General features: G+C 33.1%; 1 protein-coding gene across 2 annotated transcripts; it reads left to right on the plus strand.

Moving 5' to 3' along the window:
* The first annotated feature begins 72 nt into the window (after positions 1-72).
* Positions 73-21,474, plus strand: LOC111705563 (stress response protein NST1). 2 transcript variants are annotated; one of them, XM_023478151.1, is made up of 19 exons: positions 73-159; positions 11,549-11,574; positions 12,379-12,582; positions 13,110-13,153; positions 13,845-13,884; positions 14,622-14,689; positions 14,865-15,339; positions 15,504-15,541; positions 16,081-16,123; positions 16,535-16,580; positions 16,635-16,685; positions 16,736-16,999; positions 17,530-17,646; positions 18,294-18,312; positions 18,673-18,714; positions 19,415-19,522; positions 20,162-20,254; positions 21,132-21,205; positions 21,344-21,474. In XM_023478151.1, the coding sequence occupies exons 1-19, from the start codon at positions 154-156 to the stop codon at positions 21,368-21,370; spliced, it is 1,785 nt and encodes a 594-aa protein (XP_023333919.1). In that variant the 5' UTR covers positions 73-153; the 3' UTR covers positions 21,371-21,474. The 2 variants fall into 2 exon arrangements, with proteins under 2 accessions (XP_023333919.1, XP_023333918.1); XM_023478150.1 differs by lacking the exon at positions 73-159 and adding an exon at positions 10,046-10,169.
* The last annotated feature ends 1,495 nt before the right edge of the window (positions 21,475-22,969 follow it).

Consider the following 22,969-nt stretch of genomic DNA (forward strand, 5'->3'; position numbering starts at 1 on the left):
TGTGGTGTCTCATAGACACTATACTATAGATAAGGAACTTGAAAACATTAATTCTATTCGTAGTTTTAGAGACTTAGTTATTATATTGCAGATATATTGTTGTAAATATGCAGTTTCCGAGCTCGGAGCCAAGAGTTTTAAATAGAATTGATAATGGAGGTAAGCTTTATTTTTATTTAGAAGAGGGAGGGGGGGGGGGGTTTAATGATGTTTCGAGTAAATGCATGAAAACATCTAGTGTCCGACGAGGGAGGGAAGGCAACCTACCCCACATCTTCAACCTCATTTTAACTATTTGCGGCAGTGCATGTCCCCCGAGGGAAGACTTTTTGGGGAAGGTTCGGAAGCCCTCGGGGGACGCGCACTGCCGCAAATAGGTAAAATGAGGTTGGGAAGCTGTGCAGGAGAGGTTGCCTTTCCTCCCTCGTCTGACAAACCGATGTGGAACATATAAAGTCCAGAATTATTTTCCCGACATCTTAATTGCGATCCTGGGCGCGCCCCCTCCCTCGACCTTCCTTCATTTTTGAATAATTTTTTTTTGTGATTAAAAAGTTGGCATAATTTCCTGGGAACTAAAGTCAGCTAACTATTGAGACTTTTGTGCAAACTGAAAAACGCAGATAATTTTTGAATTCAACCAAATTTTTCATAATGATTAATAATTTTGAATATTTTTTGATGTTAATGATATGTTGATGATAGTGATTTGCTAGAGAACACGCTTTAATTAAATTAAATTGAGTGAATTGAGTATGTCTCTATTGCCCAGCCTCTAACCCAAAGAGAACAGAATATATATTAGAGTGGAATTTACTAGAAAAAAGTGTAAAACGGCCATTTTGTTGTACTGTTTCCTTACTGCAGGTGTACTTCACTTGCGCTATATAACCTTTTGGGCCCTGGAACATCATTTTATAGAAAATCTAAAATTAATATTAAAAGAAAACCAAATTATGAAATAGGCTGGTTTCATAATTGACCAATGATAATTTCAAATAGACTCTATGCCTTCAACTTTACAAACGATGATTTTCCGTTATAACTATAAATCAAATGATTCATTAATTAATTCATTTAAAAAGTTTTTTAAATAAATTCGAAATTGAAATGGATAGCTTCTAGGGAACTTACTGTATCAATGTAACTGCATCTAATTTGTGAACATTTACATGATTTGTACACTTTAAACTCCCTTTCAGGCTGAAAGGGACTGACAAAACTAATATCGAGGGATTTTCTAAATTCCACTCTAATAAATATTCTATTCTATTTGCTCTAACCTGGCCTATACGCGGCGCTCGGTCCCATAACCTCCCTGCAAATAATTATAGTTAACCGAGAACACATATTGTCCAGAATTATTTATCCGACATCTTCGCCATCGCCACATATTGCCGGTTAAAATGTTTCTTGGACCCTAGCTGTAATACCCGTAGCGCATACCAGATGCCCTTTCCCACCCCGGCCCCCAGCATTCCAAGCCACAGCTGATCAATTATCTATTCCTTCTCTCACCCTCAAATATTAAAAAACATGAGAAATACTACTTTGTGTGTAATTATGTTTTTAATGGGACAGTTTTAGACAGCTGCCTAAGGAAATTACGCGCGTTACGTGCACGTGCCATGTTGAATTACAAGATGAGGGATATTAGTACAGGGTGTCCCACATCATATTAGATCTTTAATCAGTCAAAAATCAAAATTACGATTTTCGGGACTAATAAGATAATTTGAGAACAATATATCATTTTGAAAGCTTGAATAGGGATAAATATAAGAATTTTTTTGCAGAAAATGCTAGGTTTTTAAAGTATATGGGTTTATTTTGGTGTTAAAACTTGGAAATAATCTAATATGATACGGGACGCTTTGTATATATTTTAGGATTAGGCCTGGTTAAAGACCCTATCTTGGCCGAGCGCTGCGGCTAGAACAGGCTAGCCGAACGCTGTTCTCTGTTTTGAATGTGGTATGCGCACGTATAATTTCCTTGGGCTACCACCGCCCTAATATTCTATTCAAGTTTCTTCAATTCTGGTTCCTAGCATGTTCAAATAGGACTAGGAAAACAGATTCTCTCATCCTGGTTCCTTGGATAGTTTAAATAGAACTAGGAGATCAGTTTCTCCCATCCTGGTTCCTAGAGTGTTCAAATAGGACTAGGAGAACAATTTCTCTCATTCTGGTTCCTTGTAGAATTCAAATAGGACTAGGAGAACAGTTTCTCTCATTCTGGTTCCTTGCAGAGTTCAAAGAGGACTAGGAGGAGATCGTGATTTATAATCAAGCGATTTTTTGATCTAATGCACTATTTATTCATTTTTGATCTCATATACTCATTTTTTTATTTATGCATGATTATTTTTTTATTTTCCTGATTATTTGATAAGACCACATTTTTCCGTGAATGGAATTAAGTTGTTGTCTGCATTACCAACGAGGATATTTCTTAACCTTTGTATTTTTTTTAATGTAAATTTTAAATTTTGATATTGCTTGATGTTCCTTAAATGCATTATATTTGCCTATTTTCAGATAACTGTTCTCAAAAATGCAGTTTCCATCTTGGAAAATGAAAAATTCTGACAAATAAAAAAAAAAAAAATTTCAGATTTTCCTAAGTTTGCCCAGCTAGTAATTGTGGGGAAATTTTCTGTGAATGGTACGAAGATAAATATCTCGATAAAGTAAAAATTGTGAAAATTAGACATTTTCTTTATCACTGTATCGGCTCAGAGTTACACACTTAGAGAATGATTTCTGGACCACCGCCCACCTCCTCCCCCCTCCTATCAATTTTGTATATGATATCTAATTTTCAGCAAAATTATTGTTATTTATTTGTATATTATTTTAGGGTTAGGTTAGGTTAAGACAATTTCTGTGCCGAGCGATGCGTTTAGGACAGGCTAGGGGGCCGAACGCTGCGGTCTTTATATATAAAGTAGTAATTTTAAATTGGTTGTTTGTATGTCCGATCATAACTCATGAACGCTTTGACTGATTTGCCTCAAATTTTGATTGGGGAACTCGGTAGAAAAGTTATTAGTTAAATAGCTAGACGAGGGGAGGAAGGCCAGCCACAACAACTTCTCGTCCGAACCACCTCGAAATCCTCGTCCTTCTTTTAATATGTTTTGAAAAGTTTCTAAATCTTGAAGATAAAACTATTTTCAACAAATCTGACCACGTTACGGCATAAAATATGGATAGACGAAAGTATTGCAATGATTAAATAATGTTTGAATCTTAACAGACATGAGAATGATGTCTAACTTTATCAAGGTAAAGCTTAAAACTCTTCTGCCTCCGTTATGGCCTACCTTCGTGATATGAAATAAATAGCAAAATATTTGGCATACCTATGCCAATCATTTTCCCCATGGAACCATCCGGAAAAAATTTATGGTTTTCACTATAATTAAGAAAAAAGATTAAAGTTCTGTAATCTCGGAATTATTTGCGGCATTCTACACCAAGAATATCTGAAAATGCGCGTTAAAAAAGTGAACATTTTTAAGGACATAGAACTCGAAGAACTCGAAAACTTTGATACAATTGAAACTATTTTTTTCGATTTACTAAAATTCAATATTTCATTTATGCCCTAAAGATTCTTAAAAAATTGTTTTATCTTCGAGGACTAGACACTTTTAAAAAATAATAATAGCAGGACGAGGATTTAGAGGTGCCTCGGACGAGAAAATGAGGAGAATGTGGCTCGGACTAGAAATTGTTGTGGCTGACCTTCCTCCCCTCGGTTGACTGGGTTCTTAAAGGGACAGTAAAGGGAAAATGAAAGGGGGTATAGGCTGAAAGCTAATCACTTTAGCTCTTGATCGCGACCCATGAAAGTCATATCTGATGTTCCTGTCTCAAGAAATTGATATAAAACTGTGTCAAATATATACGAAAATTAATATATATACAATTTTGTATAAAAGTAGTAGGTTTAAAAAGATCATATTCAGCAAATAAGCAACCAATCTGAAAACGATGATATCCCAGAGGAAGCTAATTGTAAATTAGGTTTACTTTTATATTTGTTATTTCTATTTTCAATAGATTTCATTCATAATATTATTTTTACGTCCGTATTACTTGACCAGAAATTCCACCAATGGCAGTGCAGTAAAGTGGTCACGTCATTCAGGCTTACTGGTTACTAGCAGAGTTCAAATAGAACTAGAAGAACAGTTTCTCTCATCCTGGTTCCTTGCAAAGTTCTAATAGAACTAGGAGAACAGTTTCTCTCAACATGGTTCCATGCAGAGTTCAAATAGAACTAGTAGAGCAGTTTCTCCAATTCTGGTTCTCAGCAGAGTTCAAATAGAACTATGAGAACAGTTTCTCTCATCCTGGTTTTTTGCAAAGTTCTAATAGAACTAGGAGAACAGTTTCTCTCAACATGGTTCCATGCAGAGTTCAAATAGAACTAGTAGAGCAGTTTCTCGAATTCTGGTTCTCAGCAGAGTTCAAATAGAACTAGGAGAACAGTTTCTCTCATCCTGGTTCCTTGCAAAGTTCTAATAGAACTAGGAGAACAGTTTCTCCAATTCTGGTTACTAGCAGAGTTCGAATAGGACTAAGAGAACAGTTTCTCTCATCCTGGTTCCTTGCACAGTTCAAATAGGACTAGGAGAACAGATTCTCCATTTCTGGTTCTTTGCATAGTTCAAATAGGACTAGGAGAACAGTTTCTCCAATTCTAGTTCTCAGCAGAGTTCAAATAGAACTAAGAGAACAGTTTCTCCCATCCTGGTTCCTAGCTGAGTTCAAATAGAACTAGGAGAACATTTTCTCCAATTCTGTTGCCTTGCAGAGTTCAAATAGGACTAGGAGAACAGTTTCTCCAACTACGAGGAGGACTAGAAGATGTACCTGAAAGAACCTTTTTTTACATTTTGTAACTTTTTTTTAATACAGGACCGAGAGATATTTAACTTTCTTAATACCGCAGACAAAATATTATATTAAATGCCCACGTGAAACCTATTTCATACGCTGTTTGAATAAATGTATTTTGTAAATTTTGGTTTGGTATGGCTACGTTAGGCAATAGATATGTGTTCCTTTTCTTTGTAAATTCCACCCCTTCGGTGGTTCCACGTTCATGTTTTATACCTTTGGTAAGTTCCATCCCCTTGTTAGGTTCCGACTCTTGATTGATTCTGAATCTCATCATGATCTCTTGATCTATTCTGAATCTCATCATGATCTCTTGATCTATTCTGAATCTCATCATGATCTCTTGATCTATTCTGAATCTCATCATGATCTCTTGATCTATTCTGAATCTCATCATGATCTCTTGATCTATTCTGAATCTCATCATGATCTCTTGTTACCCCGTAATCGTATGTAACGTAATATTTCATGAGAGTTATCAATTATCTGATAGGACAAAGGAATTGAGTCTTTCGACACAAACTCTGATTTTCTGACTTCTATATCTTTGCAACCAAATGTCGTAGACCTTTGATATTTCAAACTATTAATTCTGCTAGAGCTTATAACCTAAGTTTGAAATATCTAAGAAGTACACCATGCAGGTTCGATAGATATTGGGATTGGAAAATTTGAGTTTGTTGCAAAGACTCAAATCCTTTGCTGGATAAATGGGCAATTTTATTTAACAAATGGCCTCATGCTTTCATATAGGAAAGTTTTAAGAGATGTTAAAATGCTAAAATGTATTTTTAAAACATGTAATAAAATATATTAAATCTGATTAAATTTTGTTATTACTAGAAAAATTGTAAACTTTTAATTTTCGGATTAAAGTTCACGTAAGAAAGTTGTTAGGGCTAAAACTTGGCAGATGTTATATTAATGACAAAGGAGCAAGAAAATGGCTGAAATTTTTAGGCATACGCTGAACTCCAACCTTCGAGTGTGCGAGGTGGGGAAGACCTCACTGCCGTGCTTAATTAAAAGCATGATTAAGGGGGGATGACATTTGTAGATCAAGATTGAATCCTAGCCGCAGCACTCGGCCCAGAAAGTGTCATAACCCGTGGCCGCAGCGCTCAGCCCTCTAGCCTGTCCTAGCCGCAGTGCTCGGCCCAGAAAGTGTCTTAACCTAACCTAGCCCTAAATAAATACTAATTTAATTGAAAATTGTTGAAAAAGTGGTCAAGTGTACAAAAGTAAAATCTGCAGTGAAGTCTTCCCCACCTCGCACACTCGAAGAGTTCAGCGTCTGCCAAATTTTACCAGTTATAAATGCAGAAGAAAGACGACAAAAGTGTAAACTTAATTGAGCAAAGTCTTTCTTACTCGAGTGATTAGTGGTTTTCGTAGATTTGTAGTTTTAAATAAATAAATACACTATACACTGATACTCTCGTCTGAAACTGTAGAATCTGGAGTAAATTTATCATCTAAACAAAATAAAGGTTTTTAAATATGAATTTATTGAGATAGTATAATATTATGGTAATAAACGAGTCTTGTTCTGCTGCCGCTAACAAAGGTTTTAATTCTCCTTAACAAAAATAAATTAAACAAATTGACCCTCCAATTAAATGGGCTGTTGTTGTAATTTCAATTCCATGCAAAAGATAACAATGCCTAGTTCACAACGTTAACCCCGAAACCTTTGTCTAGTCAGTAATGTCTAAGATAATGTTTTTTTTTAATAAAGTTTTTGATAAGCATGATTCCTATATTTTATTGTGTTGGAGAATGGTGAAAGTCACTTGTGTTGAACAATTCCAATTGGAAACAATCTGTTTTTTAATATTACAAAAATCGATATATACTTAATTAGACAACGTGTTTAAGGGGGCCGTTGTTAATCGAGTTAATCTGCATCTGAAGATTAGATGAAAAATAATGGATGAGTTTGCCTGAAATACACACTGTGCAAACTATGTAGACAAACGACGATATCTTCCACATTATTGATCAGATAAAGGTTTGACTGGTACTGCATGAGGTGATTTTAAAATATAACATTACAATCCTTTTAAAAGCTAAGGCGCACACAGCTTGAGGGCCTGCATATCTTTCTTTTCCGTGGTGAATTCAACGTGAGGGCCTGCATTTCCTTCTGTTTCCTTTCTGTTCCATGGTGAGCTCAACGCCCCAAAAGAAGACATCGCTTTCTAAACCCGACTTTGCGTAAGAAACTGATTACTCGCCAAAGCTCGAATGTTTTAATCTTTGTATCTTTGCACCTGGTGGTGTGAGGGAGGGAGTCCAGAGTTCCTCAAATAGTAATCACCGCCACCCAAATCTGTTTTGCGGCAAGCGCGCTCCTCAATTGGTAATCTCCACCACCTCAAATAGTAATCAGCCCAAAAAAGCGTAAAATTAGATCGTTTATTTCTTAGAAATAAGACCATATTGACCTCTTTTAATGGCCCTATGGTGTACAATATTGTTAAAGCTTTCTTTATTGCTCCTTAGTTTCGAAAATAAATCAATAAATATGTCACACTAAGTGTTAGAAATATATTACGTTGTTTAGTTTCAAGTTTCGCTTTAAGAATGTTTGCGACATTTTCCTCTGAATGTTGTTTTAAACTCCTTATATGGAGAGGAAACTTTAACCCATTATTAGTGGACTAAATACTTCATTTTCAGTAGTCGGTGTGATGAGACTAATTTTTCAAAATTTTATGTTCTTTCTATGCATATAATTAGTTTTGTTGTAGATGTTGAACTCGAGTAGGCGAATACAAAAATCTAAACACTGTAAAGGTTTTATGAAAATATCTTTTAAATGAAGATGGATATTACTTTGGGTGGGATGAGATAATTTTTAGTAAACAGGCAGCCCGACCTTTTTTGCATCTTGACGCCAATCATGAAATGCAGTCATTAAAGTGGCGAATTGGATCTAAGATTCGGCTAAAATGAACTGTGCCTTAATTCTCAGCTTTTGTTGACCAAACAAATCTGAAAATAATTTGAAAATTTAGTTTAAGTCAATACAGATGCCATAAAACTCCGATAGATGTCGAAAATTGTGTTAAAAGTGCATTATATTCAAATCACAGAAAACAAAATTTTACGGTGATTACTAATTGAGGTGGTGGAGATTACCAATTTAGGAGCGCGCTTGCCGCAAAACAGATTTGGGTGGCGGTGATTACTGTTTGAGGAACTCTGGACTCCCTCCCTCGTGGTGTAAACCTTTGACTATTTGAGGCATAGCTTAATTTATAGCTATTTATTAAACCTCTTTGACACCAGGTTGCAAATTAGTATAATTAATGTAGACCTAAAGCGAGTAAACAGATCCTTTATAATAAAAAAACTAAATATAATGTGTTCACTGTTCACGTTTAATTTTTAGATTCCCTCATATATGTATTTGCTCTAAACAGGTAAATTGAGAGCAACAAAAAAAAGGCTTTAAAAAATTTGGTATTTCTTAATTACATTTTAAGTTCTACTTAATTTTGAAGATTTTTATATGCTGCTTAATTTTGAAGATTTTTATATGCTGCTTAATTTTGAAGATTTTTATATGCCGCTTAATTTTGAAGATTTTTATATGCCGCTTAATTTTGAAGATTTTTATATGCTGCTTAATTTTGAAGATTTTTATATGCCGCTTAATTTTGAAGATTTTTATATGCTGCTTAATTTTTAACATTCTTTTTTTTCACGGGTTTCTTTCCTTATTCCACTTACAGTAATTAGTATATTAGACCAAATTTGAAAAGTTTAGACCATCAGGTTGCAAAGATATAGGGAATAGAAAACTTCTTTATGTCAGTAGAGTGTAGACTAGAGTGTATATATTGCATATGTGTTACGTTAAACTAAAGTAAATTGTATTAAAGGATTAATTGCTTATGTGTTACGTTAAATTAAAGTAAACTGTATATAAGATTAATTGCATATGTGTTACGTTAAACTGAAGTAAATCGAATAAAGGTTTAATTGCATATATGTTACGTCAAACTAAAGTAAATTGTATATAGGATTAATTGCAAATGCATTACGTCAAACTAAAGTAAATTGTATTTAGGATTAATTGCATATGTGTTTCGTTTACTAAAGTAAATTGAATGAAGGATTAATTGCATATGTGTTAATTGCAGTTGCGTATACTCTGCGTACATATTTGAACCAAATCTCTCAGGGCGAAATTTGTAAACAAGAATAGACGCATCAGTGTTCGTTTAGTATCCGAGGAGGCCAAAAGCATTTAATTTTGATTATTTTGATATATCACTTAATAGTTTCCTATGATCATACTATTTCATTGTTTATATGTGAAAGATGGATCCCATGTCAGGCTGTGACATCCGTCTGTGTTTACATTACCACCCAGAGACAGTACACTGCAGTACAGATGATGCGTACACCTAACTACACTACACCTAAGTACACCGAAATAACTTTCCTTGCATTATAACTTTGAAACCCGGAATCCCAATTAAGTAATCTGAGGCCGAATTTAAAGAATTTGTGCCGCGGCTTAAATTTAAGCCAGGGCTCAAATATGGTTGGTACCACTTAAAATTGTATTCAATGATTCAAGATTAAAAGCCGGCGCTCAGTTGAAGCTGGTCTTTGGGGGATTTGAGACACGGCTCAAATTCATCAAATTCGGACTCAGTACGAGATAATACTTCGGATCACGTTCCTACTGAGGCAGATCTTTTACGGGTTAAAAATCTATTCAATATCCTTAATTAGTTTCTCATAGGGGATTGAATTGAATATTTTATATATCTCAAATAAAAGTTGTTAACATCATCTTATACAAAGTATTTAAGAATGTTTTCCTGGTGGTTCTGTTGGCTAATTAATAATTTAAAAATTGAAGTTAAGTCCCATTGTATAAAACTATCTGAAATGGCATAAAATATTAACACGATAAATAGCTAGCAGGATTCATCAGGACAACATCTGTGGTGGCTTGGTTTCCTCTCAATGCTGTTCCATAGTCCTTAACAAAGAGTACTTGACAATGAGCAATCTTAGCTCAACACTTTCTACAGTTTGCAGTGGCGTGCCTTACTCCTGTATAGAATAGAAATAGAAATAGAAGATTTCTTTATATGTAATTACCATCCCTCATCTTACCCCGGCAATTTAATCTTTGATATCCTTAGTACAGTTTCTGCATTACCATAGAAAGGAATAGCAATGATTATATGTGTATTACTCTCGTTGTGTGTAAACACTTTAAGTTCACAGGTTTGTTAACATTTTTTATAATTACTTTCAAAGGTTTTTATGTTTTGTTTGTTTGCTAGTTTGTCAATCATGTTTGTTACATTATTTGTTATTTGTTCCATTTGGTTTTTACTTTCTTCCTTTTTCTTTGATTTTATTATTTCTTTCTTTCTTTCTTTGCTGCTGTCTTCTTTCTTTGCTTTCTTTTGTTTTTTCTTTTTAAACGTTTATGTCTTCTCTTCTTTGACATATTACTTTCACTGTATTTTCACGCACCTCTGCGCTTTAGTAAAAGTAAATTCAACCTATATGAAGCATAAAGTCTGACCGCGTCAACCTTGTTGCACCGGCTTGTCCTGTCTATAGGGCTAGGTACAGTACAAAATGGGACCGGAAAGGTTGACCCGGCTTGGAAATTTCAAATGTACTATTCCATCCATTGGGTTTAAAGCTTAATTAGGCACCTCACCCACTTATTAAACCTTATCCTAAGCAATTGATATAGGGTGATAACTAGGGCTGAGCAAAGTTCCGTTAACGAAACGGTGGTTTTCGAAAATTTACGGAAGAGTCCGTTAACGAACAACAAAAACCGTTAATTTTGAAATCGTTATATAAAATATTAGCTGTTTTTGTAAAACAATCAACGGTTAAAAACGTTAACTTTAAAAAAGCTAAAATCGGTAAATTTTGTCATTTTGTGATTAAAATTGCAAATATTATTTTTTTTTTAATTTAAAAATCTTACTCATTTGATGTTTTTAAATGTCGTCATCTGTGTTTATAAACCGTTAACGATTTTTTTGCCTTTAACGCGGTTAATACTGTAATATGCCGTTAACGGCTGTACTGTTAACGATTTTTAAACTGTCAACGAAATTTTGTAAATTGTAATAACGGTACCATTAACGCCTAGAGCCGTTATCAATAACGGTACCATTAACGCCTAGAGCCGTTATCAATAACGGTACCATTAACGCCTAGAGCCGTTATCAATTGTTGAAAATTTTCTGCTAACGCCGTTAATAGAATTGAGAGCGTAAGCTAACGGTAATTTAAATAAAACGGAAAATTAAAATAAAAAATTTAACGGCTAACGGAAGTTTGTATTTTTTAATGGTTGTAACTAACAGTTAACGAAACGGCTATAAAAAGTTGAAACGTGCCCAGCCCTAGTGCTAACCGGAAAGACGACTTTTAGACTCAAGTTAAGCCATTAATTATAATCCAATGCGCAAGGGCCTCATCAATTGTGCAGTGTGCCCATTTCAATTAATAGGGGATTTAATAAGTGTCTAGGAAAAATTTTAAAAGAAGTTCAAATACACTTCAACATTGTTATAAGAGACATTGTCTCATAATTTAAAAATTCACTTAAAATAAAATTAATATTATCATAGGCTTCTGTTCCAATCAGATCTTCAAGGAAATGCATTATTACTTATTATATCTATATCTATATACATACTGTTGTAATCTCTGTTTGGGTGTTTGTTTGTTTTTCCGACAATAACTCAGGAACCCCTGACTGATTTGTCTCAAATTTTGATTGGGGACCTCGGGAGAACCACGGCTTGGTATTGAGATTCTAAGCTGAGTTGATCGACTTTTATAGATCGAACATGCTTTCCCCGGTAAAATAGTTCAAGTGCGGGTAAACGGCGTGAATACCCTGTGCAACGCTGGGTTCCCAAGCTAGTTATTATATTTTATTATATTTATTATGTTTTATTAATTAAAACTTGCCAAAATTTATAAAAACCTACATTTTTTTATTTTCTACAGGAATCTTTGTCCGACTTTAATGAATTTGAGCCGTGTCTTAAATATGCCAAAAATCGGTTTCAACTGAGCACCGGCTTAAATCTTGAAACATTAAATACAATTTTAAGTGAAACCAACCATATTTGAGCTGCGGCTTAAATTTAAGCCGCCGCTCAAATTCTTTAAATTCGGCCTCAGGATGGGTTTTCAATACTTTTTTATTTCTTTTTCTCATCATACACTGAATAGGAAGTCGATCCTTAGACTCAAGTCATGACTTTAAAGAGCAATTGTACATTGTAAACAGAACCATTTCTCTTAATTATTGTTTTAATAACTATACTAGTTATAGCTATATTTGCTTTTAAACAACATGAAATGCACTCCCCTGGAAACCGATGAAATTCCCATATTTTAAGCAAAGTTTGTAATTTCAAAACAAGAGAAAATAATGCTTTTTTAGCAGACAGAGTAAAGATTTACAGTTTTCCCCATCTCTAGTCTACAGCACACCAGATCCCCTAGCGGAGAGTTTAGGAACTATCAGAGCTCCCCTGGCGGAGGTTTTAGGAAATATTCGAAGTATTTTTGGAAGAAATTTAAAGGAACTTGCAGACATAAGAAGAGGAAAAGGTTGGAAAGAACGGTCTGAAGAGCGAAAAAACAAGAGGTTTGTCATGGTTATGTCATTCATAAGTTTAAGTGCAACCCCTCTTCTTATTCTGTAGACTGAAATAAGTTTTCGATTCCACCCCCTCACAGTTCACCCCCCCCCCTGCATTCTCAATTATAAATTAAGTATATATAATTTTATATAGTTTTATCACACACTTTAAATTAGAACTTGAATACTTAATACCAAATATTGAATGGTTATAATCAACGTATTTGAATAGTATATCTTCATTACATTACAAGTGATATCTAAACAACTTTTTTGTAAAAAATTTAACAAAAATTAGGAATGTAAGGGCCCGAATTTTGTACCCGCCACCAAGCCGCCACTTTCCCACCACCTGGCGGACAAAAAGGGCAAATGCAAATGCTTCCTGAATTTTTAATAGTTTATTTTTGAATAATAAATTATGTTTGAAATTATAGTGTAAATTATCACAATAGATTGCACCTTCCCGAAAATAACCCCCCGCCTTTTTCATTTTAAACTTTTTATTAAGACAAATACCTTATTTTGTTTAGAAAACAGGAAAGAACAAAGGAGCCAATGCAGGAAGCTGGAGAAGGTAAAAGAAACACCCAAGTATATGTAGGGACTGAAAGGGTAGACTCAAGGGATCCTCCATTGCCTGATTCACATTGGTACCCTTAAAAGCTTCGTCTTATGTTTGTAATTTAAAAAACTGATTATTGTCAATTTTGGTTTCTCTACGTAAGTGACTGGCGCATTTCTACTGTAGGGAAATATATAGGAATCATGAGAATTAAACATTTAAACCGAGAAAAACGACCATATCTTCAACAGTATTGATCAGATAAAGGTTTTAAACTGCCATCTTTGCATGGAGAGTCACTTGAAAGTACGCTACTTCTTCTTCTTCTTCTTCTTCTTCTCCTTCTTTAGAGTATAATTTGGCAAGCCTGAAAAGTGCTAAGGGGAATGATTGATGAGAAATCACCCATCATTATTTTTGGGAAATTTCAAACCTAAACACACAAATCTAAAAATAGTATTATTAGTATTATGATAACTTAACGATCAAAGGAATTGTGTTTTTGCCACAAACTCTGATTTTCAAATCCTTATATCTTTGCAACCAGATGTCATAGACCTTCGTTATTTAAAGCTATGTGAAATATCAAAAGTTTACACCATCAGGTTGTAAAGATAAAAGGTTTAGAAAAAAAAAATTTTGTCTTCTTTCTTCAGCAATTAGTCCATGTAAGAGATAATTTAATTTTCAACTAAATATTTAGACATTTCGAACGAAGTTCTTCCAGTGGCTAATCTTTCAAGGTAAAAAAACTAAATAAACTAAATTTTTTTTATTTAGATTTAAAATAAAACCACTTGTCTTTAAATTCTGCTATTTTGATCGAAAAAATAATATAAACATAAAATCACAAAGATTCTACTGTATTTTAAATACACATTACCTAAATGTTTTTTTTCAGTGTCATTGAAATTGACAATTGACAGCAGTGCAATTAAACCGCTTTTATCTATTTTACAAATTTTGTCAAAACAAAGTTTTCTTCAAAGGAACGGAGTTTTTGCCACAAACTCTGATTTCTAATCCCTATATATTTGCAACCCAATGTCGTGGGCCTTAGCTATTTCAAATATGAATTCTGTTATATTAAGTAATCTAAGTTTAAAAAATCAAAGGTTTACACTATCAAGTTGCTAAGATATAGGAATTAGAAAATTTGAGTTTGTGGTATAGACTCAATCCTTTGGGTACTAAAAAATAAAGATTTTTTTCTGTACAGACGTCGTCGTATATATCAGTACAATGAAGACGATATTTTACCAAGCTTTGAACAGCTTGGATACACATAAACACGGAATCAATGAGAAGCTGTCAATTAACAGAATAATTTATATTTACTTGTAAACTTGTATTTTGTAAAAAGCTTGTTAGACATTCAAATCTATTCGTCTTTCGTCTTTATTGTATTGATATATACGTCGACCATTGTATTTATTTAAGAACTAGCAAAAATAAATTTTCATAAATTTTTTTCTTCTAGATTTGAACCTGTGTACATTGAAGATAGGCTTCCAGAGTTAGAACAAGATATCTTCTCAACTCTTTCAGGAATTTTTATCAAAATAATGTTTAGACCAACACTCTACAAACGAACAAAACGAAGAAAACGATTAGCAACCCTAGTTACAAGTTTAAGCCACCTCTATGTATAAAAAAGCAACCCCCCCCCCCTTCCCACAACAAAATAAGTGTATAATGCATTTTTTTGATAAAATTAAACCAGATGTAGAAGATATCAAAGAAAACGATGAAACTAAAAACAGTTTCCAAACAAACACTAATATTCATCCTGACCAAAGTAAACGAGAAGGCCAAAAGTTTGCAATTTACGGTGGCCAAAAAACAGGTCATGGCCAACAAAGTTCCCCGTATGGGTATTCAGAAAGCTCACTGAAAGTGCACTCTAACGTAAAAGATTATGAACATCATGAAAATGAATATAATACTGATGAACATAACGCTGATGAATATAATACTGATGAATATTCTGCTGATGAATATAATACTGATGAACATTCTGATGATGAATATAATGATGAAGATTATTCCGAAAATGATGTTGAGCATGATGATGATGATGAAGATGAATATAATGATGTTGATGAAGATGACAGAAAACGTCTGAAAACTAAACCATCAAAAAGAAACTTTAGCAATAATAAAGAACCAAGCAAACCTCGACGTAAGATAAGTAAAAGGTAAATATTATTTCTTTTCCTAAAAATAATAAAATTGTGTCAAAGATGAAATGTATCAAAAAAAAACTTTTTTAAAAAATTAGATTATTTAAAACCATAGCGTTTCTTTTATAAATTCCTGATGAAATCATTTTGAAATTAAATCAACATTTTTTTGCCTTTAGGACCTTGAAAAGAGGCTTAGTTTCATTCGACAAAAATGGTAAGTTTACTTTTCTTAACACTTCGTTGACCCTAAAAAGGCCCAGGCCCAGCCCCTAAGGGTTGTAAAAATAGGCATAAGTTTCACTCAAAACTGTAAGAAATGTCGTTGTCAAGGAAAAACACGTTTTTTTAAGTAGCTTGGTTTTTATCTTTTTATAATGATAAGCTTTGTAATTGATACAGTGATCGGCGTTTATATCAATAATAAAGACGACTTCGATTTAAGTTTTGATTTATAACAAGCTTTTAAATTACAAGTTTACAAGTAATCAAAGAGGAGCTTTTAATTGACGCTTCTGTGTATCCATGCTGCTTAAAAGCTTGGTAGAAATCAAAATCAAAATAGAAAGTCGTCTTTATTGTATTGATATAAGTTTTGTTTTTGCTATGATTTTAAATTAGATGAAAGCTTTCGATGGCACTGCTCCGAATTGTATTGATATATACGACAAGGACCTGATGCTATAACTTGGGTATAAAAGTTTAAAATAAAATTATAGTTTTTTTGAATAAATAATATTAAAAATGCATTTTCAGGGGATAAGTCAGAAAGTAGAGTTCAACAACGAAAAGATTTAAGGTTTTTAAATGTTTTTTTATTCTTAAAGTGACTGTAAGCGGAATTTAAAGTGACCCTCCATGCAAATAGGATTTGCAACGGTACCCTTGAAATCTTAATCTGATAAGAAATATGGAAGATACTCGAAAAGTGTTTATTTCTGTGAGTTTCTCCATTGCTTCTTATAAGCAAGGAATGCGCAAGGCCCTTTCGCAGATAAACCGCAAATGAAAATATACAGTTTAAAAAAAGAAAAATATCGATATCTAATTAATACTTGATCAGATCATGGGTACCGTTGAAAATCGGTTACTCTAAATTACGCTTACAGTTCCTTTAATAACAATGGTAGGTTTTTTGTATTATATGAGCTTTAAACATCTAAATTTTAAAAAATAAACCGAAATAATTACATAATTTTACTTATTTTAGAAAACAGAACAAAGAAGAGGAAAAGTCTTCAAGAAGAAAAACAAAAGTATTTTAATTTCGATAATTTCTTTTTTCCCAATTCTACATTTTTTACTTTAAGGTTTCTTCAGTCCGTGACAGAGGGACGGAAAGCAGAAGAAATGAACAAAAAGTAAATATTAAATTTTCATAATGTAAAAAAAGTAAAAAAATTCTTTCCAGGGTTCCTCAGTCCGTGGCGGGGGAAAGGAAAGTAGAAGAGATGAACGAAAAGCAAAACGAAAAGAAGAGAAAAATCTACGCGGAAGGAAAAAGAACAGCAAAGAGGAAATTGACAAGAAAGAATCTCGAAGGGAGTTCAGAAAACAAGAAAGAAAAGAAATGAAAAATCCCAAAAATAAACGAGGACAAAAAAGAAAAGGAGAAAAAGATGTCAGATCAAAGTTTAAGAAAAAATATTCCAGAGAATCTCAAGATTATCAATATGTAAGTAACATGTAGGAAAAATACATATTTTTGGTTTAAGTCATAAAGATTAGGAAAAAATTATTGCTCAAGTGAGTTTTTATAATTTCTTATTTTTTATTGCATTAAAACAATTGTTGGGTTTAAAAACTTGTTTGCCTTAAAAAAGTATTTTTTTTTACTAAAAATAGAACGAATTGAACTTTTTTCCTTAAATTCTTGAATTCTTAAGATGTGTGTCATTTTATTAAAAGTCATCTTAAGAACACCAAATTTTGTCTCGACTTTTTTTGAGTAATACTGTTTTTTGTATTTTTTCAAATCTAAAACAATCTAAAAAATTAACAATTTCCTCAAACTCTAATTCTCTAATGATATAAATCATTCTGAAAGTTTAAACTATACATCTATTAGCAGAATTTGTTAAAATATCGACTGCGAAATTAAGTTGCAAACATCTAGGGACAAGAAATTCGAGTTGGAGACGAGTGATCAGCTCCTTTATGAAGAAAAAAAATTAAAATCAAATAGTTAATTTGATATTTCTTTAGGACGAGATTCCTCAGAATTTGGCCAGATTTCCCTCCTCCAACTTTATCCCTATTCCCCCCCTCCTCCCCCCCTCACCCAGTCAGCCCGAGGTGGATAGGGTTAACCTCGATCCTCAGGGATATTCATATTTTTCTTCCAAAGAATCTATATAAAGTAGTAATCTCTGTTTGTTTGTTTGTATTTCTGATCATAACTCAAGAACCCCTGGAATTATTTGACTTAATTTTGATTGGGGAACTCGGGAGAACCGCGGGAATGATTTTAGCTTTTGAGATTACAATTTGAATGGGTCGACAATTGCATAGGGAAAAAATAGCTATAATCGAAATTTACGACCAAGCGCGGGTAAACAGCGGGAGTAACTTTGAGTACCCTTGGCAACGCCGGGATCTAGGCTAGTTTATTAAATAATATTTAAATATTAAATAATACAGGGTTACCCACAAAGGATGAGACTTTATGGACAACTGTGTGGAATTTATTCAGCCATTTTTACATTTTTGGTTTCTTGCAGCTGTAAAATTAAATTTATATCGCCATTTTCAAAGAATTTCTGGTCATTTGAAAAGATTCAACGTATGTTGCAACCCTTAGTAGGGGGGGGGGNGATTCAGCAAATACTGTTTTTCTGCAAGCTCTCGTTACATTTGATATTTTGGTTCTTTCGGAAGTGTTTGTGAAAATATTTTAACGAAATCTTGCAATTTGAAAATTTTTTAATCTTTTTTGGACAGCATAAAAAAGAATATTAATATCATTGCAGGACAATTTTCAGCTAACAGGTATCTAAACATTGAATCTACATATATAAAGTTGTAATCTCTGTTTGTAAATCTGTTTGTCCGATCATAACTCAGGAACAAAGGACCGATTTGCCTCAAATATTGATTGGGGAACTCGGGAGATCCACGGGAATGTTCTAAGCTTGGTTTTGAGATTCTTAGTTGAGTTGGTCGACTTTGAAAGCGAAAATTTAGTTTACTGGTAAAATCGTTCAAGTGCGGATAAACGGCGGGAGTAACTTTTAGTAACTTTTAGTCCCAAGCTAGTATTTAAATAAACTATTATTTTTATTAAAAAATTTCCATTTTAAAATAACTTTTCCAAAAATTAAAAAAATATAAAATCATTTAATCTTTTAGGAACTAATGCATTCACCCAGCTGATAGATATTCTAGGGGGAGGTAAACTTTACAATATTAAAGGGAATGTTCGAGAAAAACAATGAAAGGGATTGATTTATTGATTAATTTATATAGTAGCATTCACAGCGGTACCCTTTGAACCTTGATTTGAAAACTCTAGTAAGCCGATTCCATTAGCGCCTGATCCAATCAGGGTTCATTTTTGTGTTTGTTGTCTATGCTGAACCAATTGAAATAGTATGGTGGTAACATCTATCTTTATATCTATCTCATTATCCAATTAGAGATAAATCCTTATATCGGCGCTATAACAGTAAATGGAAATATTTTCTTCTACTGAAACTATAGTGTAAAAATAAACTACAAAGATATTCTTGTTCGTCTATCAGTAAATGGAAATATTTACTTCTACTGAAACTATGTGAAAATAAAATACAATGATATTCTTGTTCGTCTATCAGAAAATGGATACTTTTCAATTGTGGTTTATCTGTAGGAATGATTTGAGGATTTATGCTTGATCAACAACGAAAAAAATCATCAGAATTTAGCATTTTTCAAGATAGAATAACGGGGATACATTTGCATTGTTATTCACTACTCGACATAGGGTTGAAGTAACATTGCCTTATAATTTTACAATTTTTTACAAAATGTGAGTAATTTCAAAACGTGTTGTCATTTCGATTTTACATATAAAATGTTTCTTCCTAAAAGTGTAAAATCTGTTGTTGTCCAGGATGGCACGGTGTTCTAACAGCAGCCCTGTTTGGAACACTAGTAGCAATGTGGGCCTGGGCGCTCTTTGATTGGTACTCTAGGAGCCAACATTCTCAGATTATTTCAGGTATATATACAGAGTATCCAGTTAACATGACATGCCTGGATACTCTTTGATTGGTGTAAAAGGAGCCAACATTCTCAGATTATATCAGGTATATATACAGAGTATCCCAGTTAACATGACATGCCTGGATACTCTTTGATTGGTATAATAGGAGCCAACATTCTCAGATTATATCAGGTATATATACAGAGTGTCCAGTTACCATGACATGCCTGGATACTCTTTGATTGGTGTAATAGGAGCCAACATTCTCAGATTATATCAGGTATATATACAGAGTATCCCAGTTAACATGACATGCCTGGATACTCTTTAACTGGTATACTAGGAGCCAATACTCTCAGCTTATATTAGATTTTTCACACAGCTTATATAGTATTTTTTCGCGAAACAGATTAACGCGAAATTTCGCCAAAAAAACTAAACATTTTGCTATTTTTTGCATATCTTTTTTGTTCTCACGAAACTTCGCAACATTTTCGCTTCCGTTTGCAAATTTTATTTTCGCGAAAAAATGCAAAATTTCGTGAAAAAGTTTTCAAAATATGAAAGAAATTTTTCGCATTTTTTCGCAAAAGTTTTTGTTCGCTGGGAACCCTAAAAATTGCAAGACTTTAAAATTGTTGTCTGTTGTTTTAGACTATACTGGTAAATCAGACGGAGTGGATACCCAGTATGGATATTATTATCCAAACAGTAGACATGATTTAGATCTGTATACTAACCAACTAGGTAATTAAACTTATAAATAAAGTTAAGGTTTGCTTTTATTAAACTTTCCAATATTTCTATCTTTTAGAACTAGTTGTTCGGGTCAAAATGTGACATAACCTAAGGAAACACAATGAAAACAATTTATTTTCTGACACTATATGACCCTATATGACCCTATATGACCCTATATGACACTATATGACCCTATATGACCCTATATGACACTATAAAACACTATATGACCCTATATGACCCTAAATGACACTTTATGACACTATATGACCCTATATGACCCTATATGACACTATATGACACCTTATGACCCCACATGACCCTATATGACCCTATATGACACTATATGACCCTATATGACCCTATATGACCCTATATGACACTATATGACCCTATATGACCCTATATGACACTTTATGACACTATATGACCCTATATGACACTTTATGACACTATATGACCCTATATGACCCTAATTGACACTATATGACACTATATGACCCTATATGACCCTATATGACACTTTATGACACTATATGACCCTATATGACCCTATATAACCCTGAGAGAAACTGTATTTATATATATAAATACATAAGCAAGCTTTTTTACATAGATGTCAGCATTTTTAAAATGATACAGTGAGAATCAGTAAACTCTGGATTGGGAAGACGACTTTTAGACTCAAGTTACGACTAGAATAGTCTAATTGACATAAGGCTCAGCAAAGGTGCAGCGTAAACAGACCCATTTCACTTAACTATTGATTTAATAAGATCAAATGCACTTCAGCATTGCATGCTTTAATTTCGACTTCCTATTCTACAGTTTTCTGGTTATCACTGTATTTTAGAACGAAATGTGTTAAAGTATTTATGTTTAGAGATGCAGCAGCCTTATTATGATTCAGAGACATTGGTTGATCCATCATCAACATCAGAATCCTTTCTCAATCAGGAAAATAGTTTTATTTTTTGAAATTGTTATTTATAAAATTAGCTTTACTGTTCTTCTGTTATCATTGTACGTTATAAATATATTAGGAAATGTTTTTTTTTCTTCATTTTAAACAAAATAAAATTATTTTGATTTTAGTTGTACACAATGAAGAAAACAGAGTAGATAAGTCTACAGTCTGCAGTCTACAGTCTACAGTCTACACAGTTCCTAGTGTGAATTTATTTCATATTTGAATCAAGGAATAATAAACGGCAGCTACAATTAAATTTATATTTATAAATGTACATATGAATATTGTATATGTATTGTATAGTTTTCAATTATAGAAATATTTATAGAATAAGAAATGCCTACGCGATTTAGTTACAGTTTAGTTGAATTTGATTCTTATCTTTTTCATTTTTGTACATGGACCTAACAAAGTTTTTTTTTTAAATGTCAGAAAAATGCGGGAAAAATGAAGGGGAAAATTATTTTTTCCCCACTTTGGTTTTTGCTTAAAAACTAGATCACAATTCAGGCCTGCAGGCAAAAAATCAGAGAGAAATCTCAGACTAAGCCTAGTTCGCTCCACAATGTTCCAGAGATCCGGGCGGAACCAGACTTCCTTCCATTATCCTGTATACAGGATAAGTCCGCAATCTCTCTCCCTTAGACTAAGCCTAGTTGTGAGTAAGCCTGCCGTCAAGATTGATGATCTGCACCACCATCATGAAGTTCTACAAACACCTCCAATTGATATTCATCTATAGTTTCTTTATTAATTTCTAAACCAACCAAATTTAATGCCACTTGGGAAAATATTTCATAACCTTTTCGTTTTATTAAATAAAGATTAGAAATAACCTTTTAGATCTCTTTTATTTTATCGTATTGACCTTTTTAAAGTCAACAAATGTATATATATATAATGTGGGAAACCATTTACTTTTTAAATCTTATTTTTGTTGTTAACATGTCAATTTTACATATTGCACAACTTATTTAGATATTTATCGTAGTGCAGTTTTATTAACAAATGTTAATTATTTAAAGGTATATTCATTGATTCATATTGAGGAGTGCAAAAGAATTGACTTTTAAATGCTAAAAATATATTTTTTTTGGGGAAAATTAATTGATAAATATTGCGCAATCTTTATGGGCCCGTATGGTTCGATTTCTGGCATTATTTTATGATCCGTTTGTTTGGCTTTTACCATTTCAACATTTTCTGACTAAAGTTGATTGAGATATCTTTGTTTTTCCACCTGATTAAACTGAAGAATTATCCACAAAGGATGAAACTTAAGAGACGACTGCACAGGGTTTATTTAATATTTTTATAAAATTCGTGATTCTCTAGAACACTTGGTTTTTTCTTTGTCAAATACTTTAATAAATCATTAAAAATAAAAAACTCAAGTTTAAACCTGTTTATTTAGATTTAAAGAGCTTTGGGTCGTCATTAAATTCTTATCCCAAATGAATCCCTGTACGTCTACACTCTAAACTCTACATTGTACAATACATCGTACACTCCACACTTTATACTCTACACTCTGCAGTCTACACTCTGCACTCTATTCTGTACACTATAAACTCTACACTCTACACTCTACATACTACATTCTACACTCTACAATGTTCACTCTACACTCTTCACTTTATACTCTATGCTCTACGCTGTACACTTTACATTTTAAGCTCTACACTCTATGCTGTACACTCTAAACTCTTCACTCTGCAGTCTACACTCTACACTCTATGCTGTACACTCTA

This window comes from Eurytemora carolleeae, unplaced genomic scaffold (genome assembly GCF_000591075.1).
Source record: "Eurytemora carolleeae unplaced genomic scaffold, Eaff_2.0 scaffold284, whole genome shotgun sequence".
In the NCBI taxonomy this organism is placed as follows: domain Eukaryota; kingdom Metazoa; phylum Arthropoda; class Copepoda; order Calanoida; family Temoridae; genus Eurytemora; species Eurytemora carolleeae.

Coding starts and splice junctions, on each gene's coding strand:
- LOC111705563 (XM_023478150.1), top strand. CDS start 10,119: ATGATTATATGTGTATTACTCTCGTTGTGTGTAAACACTTTAAGTTCA. Junction 16,124..16,534: donor CAACAACGAAAAGATTTAAG/GTTTTTAAATGT, acceptor TACTTATTTTAG/AAAACAGAACAAAGAAGAGG. Junction 16,581..16,634: donor CTTCAAGAAGAAAAACAAAA/GTATTTTAATTT, acceptor TTTTACTTTAAG/GTTTCTTCAGTCCGTGACAG.